General features: G+C 33.9%; 1 protein-coding gene across 1 annotated transcript in view; it reads right to left on the reverse strand.

Annotated features, from left to right (window-relative positions):
- The window catches only part of CDC40 (cell division cycle 40), a 42,517-nt gene that overhangs the window by 15,602 nt on the left and 14,030 nt on the right, over positions 1-12,885 (reverse strand). The window contains exons 3-7 of the mRNA XM_020899997.2: positions 8,325-8,454; positions 5,120-5,203; positions 3,531-3,670; positions 2,227-2,323; positions 777-916 (exon numbers count right to left, since the gene is read on the reverse strand). Of these exons, the coding sequence (XP_020755656.2) occupies positions 777-916; positions 2,227-2,323; positions 3,531-3,670; positions 5,120-5,203; positions 8,325-8,454 (591 nt within the window). The remainder of the gene's footprint in view (positions 1-776; positions 917-2,226; positions 2,324-3,530; positions 3,671-5,119; positions 5,204-8,324; positions 8,455-12,885) is intronic.

Below are 12,885 nucleotides of genomic sequence, written 5' to 3' on the forward strand. Positions count from 1 at the left end.
AAATCTCGCTAAAATTCAACAAAAGGGAAAGACAGTGTATTTTTAAACCACATAATTTACTGGTTTTTTTTTTATTTTAAAATCCATACCCTAGAAAAACCTTCAGAAGTATTCTAAGAGCAGCCCGTACTGACACTAAGCTTTTCTAACCTTCATCAGTGACTTCCTCACCCAGGGAAATTCTTAGTCAAGCATGTTGCTCATGCCCTCACTCCTCTTCCTTCTTTTACTCAGTTCCTTTCTTTGCTAAGAGTTGGAAATTATCAGTTGGAATAGTGAATATGACAAAGAATATTAACATCAAAGTTTTCAAGTGCCTTGTCTCTGCATTAGTTTAAGTATTATCATAGTGTATAAAGCAGGGAGCGTCTAATCTTTGAAGTGGGATAACCCCAAGAGCTAAGGCAAAATTACTGAGACTTTGGTGCTAGTATCAGCCTACTACTCACCGAGTTGGTGCCCAAGAGGAAGCAGATAACGGCAGGAGCTGGGAAGCGAAGGCCTGGGCTACCATAAGGGGGTAAGACACCGAACCATGAATGCCTATGTCATGGCCCAATCAGATGACCCTGAAGACCGAGTACTCACTTGTGACTCACATGTATTGGCACCTCCAAAGTGACTCCAGTTTATCTTTAATGACTTCCCTGCTCTCTCTGTCTTCTCTACATCTTCACTAGAAATACTGAGTGTCCCACATCAATAGCTGAAAATTTATGCTGGCTTCTCTGTTATAGTAATGCATTACAGCAAATAAAAACAACCAATTCGTTTACCTTTGTGTGTCCAGACCACACATGAATTTGTTTTTTGGGAAGATAACATTTCTCAGGTGGCACAGTTGACCGCAGATTAACACCAACATCCTGAGGTATGTGAAGATAGGACCTGCCTTGATAGTCATACATTTCTTTAACTGAAACAAGAAGGCAAAAGAAAGCAGTGAACAAATAAAAGCTGTAGTTATAAAATCTATATTCTTAAAATAACAAACACTTAATTCACAAGGATATCGTTGCATATTAAAGTTTAGGTAATACTATTTTGATGATGTTAAGACCAAGAGACAGCGAAAATTTAACTGCCTGAAATCACTGCTGTTATTTCAATCAGAGGTAGTATTTTGGAATCCCTAAATTTCCAGAGAATATCAGACCTTTAAATAAGCTCTTACTTCCTTTATCCAGTTTTAGCAGTGTGTACAAAAGACTCCACTGCAGTATAATTATTCAGAGAAGAAAAGATAACACTTGGGCCTTATGAGTCACTGGCAAAGAATCAGAAGCAAAACAGGATTAAAAGGAAGTTAAAACAAAAGTATATCAACTATCCTCTTCCCTATTTTCCTCCTTTATGCCCTTCCAGGTTCCTTTTCCAATCTCTTTTCTACTTTCAATCAGATTTACAATGAAGTCACATCTGAGAATTAAATGACATAGTATAATATGTATCAAAGCATTTAGTAGCATGCTGCACAGAATAAGTACTCAATAAATGTTGGCTGTTATTGTTATTATGGCTGTAGGCACAAAGTACTAAACAGACTACTTAGAGATAAAATGAGAACTTGAGAAACTAAAACTAAATATGACCTCATGAAACCTATATATTTGATAAGTGGTATAACATTAGAGTAATCAATACTGTCTGAATTGGATTATTCTTCATAGTCTGGTAACCACTACATCATTTCCCCAATATAACTAGTTAGTAATAAATCTGGTAGAGTCTAGAATATTTATAATTTGTTTTGGTGAATATGCATTTCCTTCTGCAAATCAAAATATGTATGAGCATATAGATCTCTAACCTACTTACCCGAAAAACAAAGTTTATTCTTTAAAAGTGTAATTTAGTAACAGTTATGAACTGTGATCATACCTGGAGAAAATTTGGCTTGGGTTAAAAAGAAAAGGTTAAAATGACTGGGGGACTAGTTATATGCCAGAGTCAACTTTATCTTAGGGAAGAACAGATTGTGAACCATAATCTCTTTTATCTACCTTAAAAAAAAAGTTCATTAGTATTTCAAAAAAATAATCTGTGGCTATTCTACAACACAGAAGAGTTTGCAATAATTTCTTTGGGATGCAAACTGTCCAATATAATTCTTAATATAATGATTCCCAGCAGCTGATTAGTAAAGGCAATTAATATATGAACAGAGAACAAAGTAAATATCTGTAAGTTTATCATAAAAAAGAAGAGGCATAAAGAACATATTACCATGTAAGATTGTCTTTTCCTCTCCAGGTTTCTCTTCTTCCTGTTTGCCTTTCTTCTGCCTCTTTGCTGTAATCTCATCCAATTCTTTTTGTTCTTCCTAAGGAAATTAAGGAGTGAATTTTTAAAATGGATGTTCTAGAACCCCATCCTGGCCACTGCTGATCATAAATTCTTTACAAGGAAGTGCACTTTTTTGGTGAAGCAATAACTGCAAGTATGTCTCCTAGGATAACAATCTCAACTCTTTGGCAGATTACAAAATGGCATTAAACACATAGTGTTCTTGAACTTTTAAACTCATTTAATACAAAACCTCTCCTTCTGGAACAACTAGGAGTAATTTAATGTATAACACTAATTATGTAAGTGAAAAAATGAGGTAATTAGAAAATCTAGTACATACCAGAAATACAGTGAATTTGAGTAAACAATGTTCTTCATAAACAGCTTTTAATAGTCATAAGGACATAAGCAATGACTATAGATTTGTGACACAACTTTTACGGGAAGAGCAGTAAAAGGAAGTGGGTGGTGGTGTTTAGTTGCTAAGTAGTGTCCAACTCTTGTGATCCCATGAACTGTAGCCCACCAGGCTCCTCTGTCCATGGGGCTTCCCAGGCAAGAATCCTGGAGTGGGTTGCTATTTCCTTCTCTAGGGCATCTCCCCGACCCAGGGATCAAACCCGGGTCTCTTGCATTGCACGCAGATATTTTTTTTTTTTTTTACCAGACTTTGTCATGAGGGAAGCCCAAAAGGAAAATAGGATAGTAATAAATTCTTATAGTAAATAAGAAGTCAAAATAAATGAAGAGCAGCATATGTGTATTACTGACATAATTGGATATGAGATAGAGCTAGAAAGTAAGCATCCTGAAGACAGGATTTTCTCTTAATCTTGTTCTTTGCTGTAAACATATATATAGATATACTACTTTGTTAAAATTTAAAAAAAATTAAATAAAACCCACCAATTCTAAAATCATAGAAAGGCTATCTGAACACTGGTATCAGAAAAGCAACTACCATGGCACCTTAATAGTATTATCAAGGTGATTTTTTATTACCAATTGTTCAATACTGTATTTTAGCTAAAAATCATGGAAGAAAATAAATCAGAAAAATATAAACAAAAATTATTCCAAAGAAAAACAAAGGAATCTTATAGTATTTTCTCAGTCAACTAAGGCCAAGAAATTCTGATGAGTCATTTAGTTCTCTAAGGAAACCTCATTTATTAACACAGATGTCCTTCATTGAGATCTAGCATACAGCTGAACTGGCAGTGAAAAACATCAAAGCTTACTTCTGAAGGTTTGGCTACATCTTTTTCGTCCACATATTTTGCCCACGGTCCCAAGAAACCATCAATATTAGATGCATCATTTTCTTTAAATTTTTTCCTCTTTTCTATTTTCTTCTGACCAGTTTCAAACACAGTTAAACCTACATTAAAAAAAAAAAAAAAGATCACAAATATGGGTATTTTCTAAAGAGATTTACACACACACACACACACACACATTTTCACAGATTTATTTAAAACAAAATAAAACCTATATGAATCAAGACATATGGACTCATGCTATATATAGAGAGACTCAATCTTCTGGGCAAAGCAGCTTTCTACTGCTTCAACTGCAGTATTTTCCAAGTTCTAATATATGTGAAAAAAAGAGTCAGCTATGTAATCCTGCCATGGTACACAATCTTTTTAATTAATCACAGACCTTTATCAGTAGATTTTACCATTTTCTGAAAGAAACAGCAATTTAATAATGTTAAGTAATGAAAAATTTACCTCTGAAAGCAAGAATAAACAAATTTCTCATTTAAAGCCAAATTAGATAAAATTTCATTAATAACTATTCCTTGCTTTAGTTGCTTCGCTATATTATAATGCAACAATATAAAGAAAGTTTCACAAGAATCTGTATTTCTTCCAAGTGAACTCAATCTAAACTGAACCTCTGATATCATATATCTTAACAGGAAGAAAACAGGATGTTTCTAGTTGGGATTCTCATTTGATCAGTACAAAGTGGCATGCTGTGTGTAGTCATTAAATTGGAAAAAGAAAGGTTTACCAGAGCCATGGTCAAAATTTCACTGTTCACTAAGAATCTAACTACATAAAGATGTAACTTGTAGAGGTCTAACAAAGAGAAAAACTTACCTATATTAATTCAAATCAGTTTCCTTTAGGCTGTGTTATAACAAAAGGTTGTTAAAATCCTATTTTTACAACAATCTAGCTCATAAACCAAAGGCAGCTTGATCATATAGGCTATAGAGTTACTAACTGCCTTCATACAAATAGCATATTCTTTTTCTATCCAACATTTTACGGATAAGATTCCAAGGGGCTGATGAGCTTTGTGGCAAGTTAACATTTAGAGTATGATGCTTTGTCTTATAATAAGTACAAAATGAACACAGGCACAAACATATGTTTTAAAACACATATTCAAACTCAGCTTCAAAGCAACCCTTAAAGGCAATTTCCACAGATATGCACAATGATATTTTTTTCTGCTCTGTTAAAATGGAGCTTTACATTAGTGTTGAGAAATAAATTGCTAAAATTAGGTATACATTCATTTTCATTTCTTAAATGAGTTCTACAGTGTTGGCACTATGCCAAGAACTCACCCTCCCTGCCATAGGTTATGACTACCTTTTCTTCCCTACAAGGCTGCACACCTAGTAAGGAGCAAAAGCAAGCTCTAAACTAACTATATAAATACATTGTTCTAAACTAGATCACTCTACTGTCTCAAGTTTAAAAAAATCAGGAGCTAAATTAAATACTAGTTCTTTACTTACTCCAAAGTCAACTTACAAACAGTAAGTATAGTTATGTATATTTGATATTAAATATTTCAGATAAATTACCTTGATTTTTTTCAGCTTCTTCTACAGAACCAATATATTTAGTAGACACTTGATGATTATCTAATGAAGGGTCCAATGCATAACCTGAAAGGAAAAAAGTACAAATTACTGACTCCATTTTTTTTTCCATTTACAATTCATTTTAATTCTATGCACATTTACTCATTTTACAGTTTCCTTCCCAAGATGTTGAAAACAGCTTCTTTTGTCTGTCTTCTTGTGACTTTATTTCTTCCTTATTTTCTGAAAATGTCACAGCTTCTTTTATCATCAAGATGTACATAACAATAATTCTATCAGAAGCAAACCAAATTTTCAATTGTAAAGTTGCCTATGAGAGGCAAAGCTGCTCAAGATAATTTTAAAGGTCTTCATTGTGTTGGATCTTTCTGTGCTTATCTCCAAAAGAATTATCACTTTATCACATTCAACTGTCCACTCATACTCTGAGGACCAATTCTTCTTTGTGAGCCATGCTTCTATTCAGAATCATTAACCCAAAGGAACAGGCTAGGAAGCCAAGAGGAAAAGGAAGAAAAGGACAAAAGAATTCACACAAACCAGTGAGAGACTAAGAACTCAGAGAAACACCAAAAAAGGGAGCTAAAAACAAAACAGTAGCATAAGTGAGTGGGATGATACAATAAAAGAGACTACCTTCCCAGATAAGGAATAAAGGTGGCTGTGATAAACTAAATAAAATAATACATTTAGATTATAACACTGCTACAACCATTTAAAAATGGGAAGAAATGTAGGATTAATGTTCGTTCTATATCCCAGCAGAGTTACAGAGTGATAAGTGTAACACAGGTAATGCTGAATTCCTGGGCCATCTCCTTCATGTCTCATAGGTAACCCTAGTACAAGGTGTCAGGAAGGTTTGTCCCCTGGTACTAAGCAAATCAGAGAAGGTAACAGAAAGGTCTGTAGCTTTACATTAAATATACAAGAGTGAGAGGAAACAAGTAGATAGGAATTACTACCTGGAGCTAGACAAGAATTTTTCATGAAAAAATGATAAAACTTTAAAATTAACACAAGTTATACTTGCTTAGTACCTGGAGGGGAGAAAAAAAAAGACCGCTAAACCTGAGGTTGGTTAACCTGTTTACTAATTTAAGTTCAAATAAATGGTTCTCAGTTCTAAGGTTTTTCATAAGAGCATACATTTCTTAGGTTTGCAAGGGCCACTCCTTTTATTCCAGGCTGCCTAAAATGGTATATCCCACATTCACTTTTTATGTCTTTAACTCACTAAATAGTTCATTCTGTGTCCTGGCCCACTCTCTTGATGGAAGAGGCAAAAAAATACCAGCTATTTTTTTCCCCCCAAAGAAGCTATTTCTGAATCTAGGTCTAAAGCCAACTGAACTGCTCTAAATGCTTACTCTTGCTATAGGATAGCTTAAGAAAAGTAGGTATCAGTATAAACTTTGTAGGTATCTGCACTGACTTTTTACTTGTTTTATTTTGTTTTAAAGATTTAAGCTATCTAACCTACTGCTTAAGGCCCTTCTTTCTAAAGTCTTAAAAAAATATGCAAAATCTTTATAAGTTTGTTTTATTGTAGGCTAGGATATAATAAATTCATGATGCAACAGGGTTGGTTTTTATGTACTGCACATATATTTTAGGTTTACATGGAATCCCTTATATATAAGCAATGGGTACAATGCATTTATTTTGTGGGATTGGAAATGTCATTGAACTCTTTTTGGAGATTTTAGAGGTATAAAATCTTTTGCTATGAATTTTGTCACCTGTTAAGTCCATTATAACCCTGGCATGGTGAAATATAATTTAATATATGACAATCTTTTTACAACCAGTTTCCAAGAATATATTATGGATAAATAACTAAGACTATTTGTACTAAACCTCTAAACTAATTCAGTGAATCAGTTTACATCACTCTTTAAAAACTAGGGGGAAAAAAAAAAACCCTTTCCAACATTAGAATAAATACGTAAACTGAGATAAAACCAATCAGTGGGTATTATATAGTTCTTAAAAATAATAAGCTTTGAGATTATAAAGTAACACTGAAAAATTTTTATGACAGAATATTGATTTTAAAAAAGCAAGCTGCAAAATTTTCAGTTTAGAAGGATTATAGCTCTATAATACAAATATGTATAATAAAAAAGACTTGGAGGAATAAATTTCACTAAAAGTAGACATATTAGTATAATAGGATTATAGGTAACCTTTTTTTCCCTCTTTCCTAAATGTTTGAAATTTGTTTCTGTTATTTTTTAGTGAAAATAACTATTATTAAAAAGCATCACTGCATACATAATATTTCACATAATACTGCTTTCTTAACTTTTGTGGGGCCCTCCCTTAAAATAATGGAAGTTAATGGCAGATAGGACAGAAAAAGATTACAACTACAATGGGCATAAAAACATTCTCAGTTACTTTGCTTAACCACTCTACCAAAAAGTTCTTCAAAGCAGAAGGTAATCAATGTATCTCTCAACCTACAGATGTAGATTATAGGAAGAGATAGAAAACGTGCCACCAAATATGAACAAATCTGATATAAGTGACGAGACTTCTGTTCTGTGGAACCAACAACAAGGACATTATTATAAAGACCATCTTCTTTCAGAGGGGATTCCCAGCTTTGTATGCACATTAAGTTGTAGCCATTCCATTTCTTGACATCCCTCAGTAATCAACAGAAAACTTTTCAGAGAGATTTGAGAAAGACAGTGAAGTCAACCAGTACATAAGAAAATAAAAATATAACTCTTAAGACTCTTTCTCTCTTTAGTCGCTAAGTCATATCCAACTCTTGTGATCCCATGGACTGCAGCCTGCCAGGCTCCTCTGTCCATGGGATCCTCCAGGCAAGAATACTCTTCACTCTATCCTGTTATTAACCAACTTCAACAGCAATCTGCATATAACAGTCATTCAGTATGAAGTGCTATCAAAAAGTACAACAGAAAACATTCTGTTTTTTAAGACCGCAGAATATTTCTAGTATTCAGAAATCAGAGCAGGTTTAGAATGACAGCTAAAAATACTAGTGCACCTTCCCATTGCTATATTTACAGATATGTATAAGAAAACACACTACCCTCTTAAGGCATCCAGATTAATAAATTTAAAAAGTCAGAAGATAAAATGATTATTACACACACACACACATCATTTCTAATAAGGTTTAACTTGAACTCTCTTATCACCTTACCATAAGTGGCAAAAGTTCTTCTTTGCTGTTCAAACATAAAATCATTGATATGGGCTGGTTCAGCATATCCAGAAAGCATATTTCTAGGGGCAGCCATTTGCTGGGTTCTGAAGGGATTTTCTGGTCCAAACTGCAATGTTATGAGGAAAAAAAAACAATAAAAAACATTCTCAATAGAATGAGTAGAATTATTTATTGCACAGTATATTTTCAACTCTGAATTATAAGGGGCCGTTAACCTATTTGGGGGCCTGCTCACCTCACATGATTCAGGGCAACCAGTCAGCGGCTTGTTAGCACTATTTGTCAGCCAATAGCACAGGACAGGAATCAGCTCACTCTATATGCAGCTATTTAAGTTTAAATTAATTCAAATATTCATTTCTACAGTCATTCTAGCCATATTCACGAGCCCAACAGCCACATACAATTATTGATTACTACATTTTCACCATTTCAGGAAGTTCTATTTGACAGTGTTGCTCCAGATAATTGAGACTCACTATAGTTTTGTCTAAACCATGATTTGGGGATTTTTGGAGTGGTGATGTAATTAAAAAAACACATGTTTCTCAGCTACTTGATTATGAGTTTCTCAAAGGTGCAGACTTAGAACCCTCATACTTTTCATACTGCCTGGCATACAGAAAGCACTAATGAAGGAAAGATTAATCAGAATCTGACGGGGGGAAGAAGACAGCAAATAGACAATAAAAGTAAACTGCTTGAAAAAGTCCCTAGGAAAAGACATTACAAATGTATATACAACTTCTCTACTCTGAAAAGTCACACTATGAATGTCTGAAAGTTACATAAAATAGTGCCATTATTACCTATTTGTTTACAATGTTTTGAGTTCCAGAATGGCTTTCCAAATGTTACTTAATTTGATGTGTACACAAATTCTGGAAAGTTAGAGAGGTATTCTCTTTCTCATGTTAGAAATGAAAAAAAAGTCAAGATGACATATCTTACCTGCTCAGAGTCAATAATTTGCTTAATGCTATTAAAAAAGGTATTAGGAAAGTTCAGTTCTTTTCAGTTTTAAAATAAAGAATAAAATGAACTTCCTACTTTGGAAACAGTAGAACTATACAGGTCAACTGTTATGATGTTAGAATTGTCATGATGTTAGAAAGATTCTGATGTTAAAACATCTTAGGTCACTATCATTAGAAACCACCTTTTCCATTATACACTTCCAGAGCCATAAATATAAACTACTGGCCTTTTCTGAACCAGAATGCTGTCTTCTCTATGTATCAACATTATACTATGCACACAAGTCTGAATTTAAAAGTTAGATTTGCTTTATAATTTTTTCTGCTTTAGAAGAAAACAAATTACTATAATATTCCTTTCTATTGACAACTTCCATTTCTAGGTTTAAAATGATTCAATCTTAAGATATCTAATTTATAGATAAAGATTTTATTACTATTTATTCTAAATTAAAATGTAGGACAGGACAAGACTTTGCAGCCCATATTACTTCTTCCTGTGCTGATAGGTGGAAATGCAGGGGAAAAAAAAAATCAAGATTGCTGAATGCTGGAAGCTACAGTTAACTTCATTCAGTTATTAAATTTATTACAAAAATAAGAACATTCATAAAATTAAAGATTATGAAACAACTTAAGTTTTCCAGATGATCTAATTGCTACAGTCAGTTAACATCTGCAAAGCAGCATGTGATATTTCTGGGGATAAAAAAATTCTAAAACAATAAAAATCTCCATTGCCCATATCATTACTCCTATCACATATAATTAATTACCAATCATTATGCTTGTAAACTTCTGATTTGAAAAAGCAAAGTACATTTCCATAGTCTAATTTTATTAAGATTTTACAAAAAGAGAATAATTCTTCTACAGGTCATACATGTCAAACTGTCTTTTACAGAAAAATTCTCAGTGTTAAGAACTATGATTTCCATAAGAATATAGATCCATATATTCCAGTCAAGTATATCTTGTGGTGTGTGTACTATTCTTTTTTTTTTATCAAACCATTTTATTGAGGGGCTTCAAGGGAGGGTTGAAAGGCTGGAAGAACAATGAGATCTGACGTCCTACTCCTGGCTGGGATATGCCCAACTTCATAGCCACTGAAAGCTGTGGTGCTGTTCTTAACACAGTCTGAAAATTTAAATGTGCTTGGACTTTATAAATATCTAAGCTGTGACAACAACAACGACAAAATCTTCCACTAATATAGGCAGCTGCCTGGATTCATCTACTTCTAGCTCTCCTTAACTTTCTGGTTACTGGCAGCTATCAGAGTTGACCTCAAAGATATTGAATGTCAACAGAGGAAGGCAGAGAATGTTATTCAGCAGGGCTCAGTTCTTACCAATTATTCTCCCAGAGGTTCCTGGTCTGTGTGAATGTGCAAGTTTTAATTCTTGGTTAGCCATTAAAAAATAAAACAATGCCTATTTAAAAAGACACAAAACTGATTTCTAAATGCTTCTTTTCAATTTTTGGTAGTTAACTAAGTTTAAGTGTAAATTTACATTCAAATGATTTTTAAAAATAGATATTCAAGTTAATTAGGTATGAGTATTCAATAGTTTTCAGCTCAGATAATACTGAAGTATACTGTTCAGTTCAGTCGTTCAGTTGTGTCCGACTCTTTGTGACCCCATGGACTATATATATAGCACACCAGGCTTCCCGGTCCTTCATTATCTCCCAGAGTTTGCTGAAACTCATGTCCATTGAGTCAGTGATGCCATCCAACCATCTCATCCTCTGTTGCTCCCTTCTCCTCCTGGCCTCAATCTTTCCCAGCATCAGTACAGAAGTACACGGTAGTCAAATACAATTGTAAATCTCCCATACAAAATGTTCATATTTAAATATTAATTCAGACATTGCACCAAAAAAGAAAATGTTTCCGAGGTAAGCAAGCTTTCATCTGAGTGAAGCAGTGCTTTATTTATAAACTCAGGAGAAAAGCATTTTTAATTTAAGGCATTAGTTGATAAATCTAAGAGACCATGTATTATAAGGCAGTGGTTCTCACATCTTTAGCAGGCAGAGTACTTGAGGGTTGATGCCTTAGTAGCATGCGGCTTCCCAGGTGGTGCTAGAGGTGAAGAACCCACGTGCCAATGCAGAAGACTAAGAGACACACATTCAATCCTTGGGTCGGGAAGATGCCCTGGAGGAGGGCATGGCAACCCACTCCAGTATTCTTGCCTGGAGAATCTCATGGACAGAGGAGCCTGGAGGGTTATGGTCCATAGGGTCACAAAGAGTTGGACATGACTAAAGCGACTTAGCACGCATGCCTTAGTAATATATCGTAACATCACAGGAATTAAGAAATTTCATTAAGTAAAAATTGACTATATGAAATAAAACCATAAGTTCACAGATGAGGAAAAAACCCTAAGTTATTGAACAAGTAATTACTCTTAGATTGTTGTTAAGTTTTTCATGAATATTTATTGCAATAATCAATGTATAAAACATTTATAAACAATTTTAAGATGAGAAGAGTATATTATTATTTTCTACAATTTTGGAAAAGCTCACCGCAATTGAATTTTATTTGCAGAATACCTCAATCTTGTAAAACATAAGCACAGTTTAAATATTACAATAGCACATTTTATTAGTGGTTCTGTGACCTTGAACCTCAGTTTCCTCATCTGTAAAATAAAAGTTCTTATCTGTCTGACTTCTGAAGTCCATTCTAACATTAATATTTACAGCAGCCCTTCTTAAAGGCTTAAACAGAAGCCTTAAACAGATCTTAAATAGTAACTGGCATTTCCCCCTTCTAAACTTTTATATTTCTTCTATTCTTAAAAGTAGTGTTATTTTAAGGAGTATGACATTCTCTCTGAGGCTTATGGGCTTTATATGAGTCTAGAGAAGCTAACAAATAACACTTTTCTCTAAGTGGATCCAAAATAAAATAGCAATTCATTAGTTTATAATAGTCAAAACTGCAAACTACACTGTGGCCTTCTAAATGGTCTCATAGTCATGGAGTGATTGTTAAGAATGAACAAATCCCCAAATATGGCACCTGCAAGCAGTATAATCCCACAATTAAATTCTTCACTCTAAAATAGGGATACACAGGGTCGTAGAGAGGGCTAAAGAAGATAAGGCATACAAATCCTTCAGGGTGGTACCTGCCATAGAGTAATAAGTGGTTGTTTTATTTCATTAGTCTCCATCCCTGCTCTTTTCCATCATGCAAACCTTTAAAATAAATCTTCCTAAAAACTCATCTATTAAATCAAGACCAAACTCGCTGCCTTGGCCCCCAGAGCCTGTGTAATACCTTCTGTACAAAGTGCTATTCTAGTCTTAGCCTGTTCTCCCCTACTAATAATGACTAAAACACTACTGTTCTATTTTGTGATTTGGCTCATGCTGTTCCCTTTTGCCTAGAACCTTTCCTCTAAAGGCCTACCTAGCCATCAATGTCAATAATATTAACATAAATAATAATAAAGGCTATAATTTATTAAATGCTTATTATTCTGTGCCAGAGAGTTTCCTAAGCACAACATATATTATCTCATTTGTCTTTATAA

This window comes from Odocoileus virginianus, chromosome 19 (assembly GCF_023699985.2).
Source record: "Odocoileus virginianus isolate 20LAN1187 ecotype Illinois chromosome 19, Ovbor_1.2, whole genome shotgun sequence".
Classification (NCBI taxonomy): Eukaryota; Metazoa; Chordata; class Mammalia; order Artiodactyla; family Cervidae; genus Odocoileus; species Odocoileus virginianus.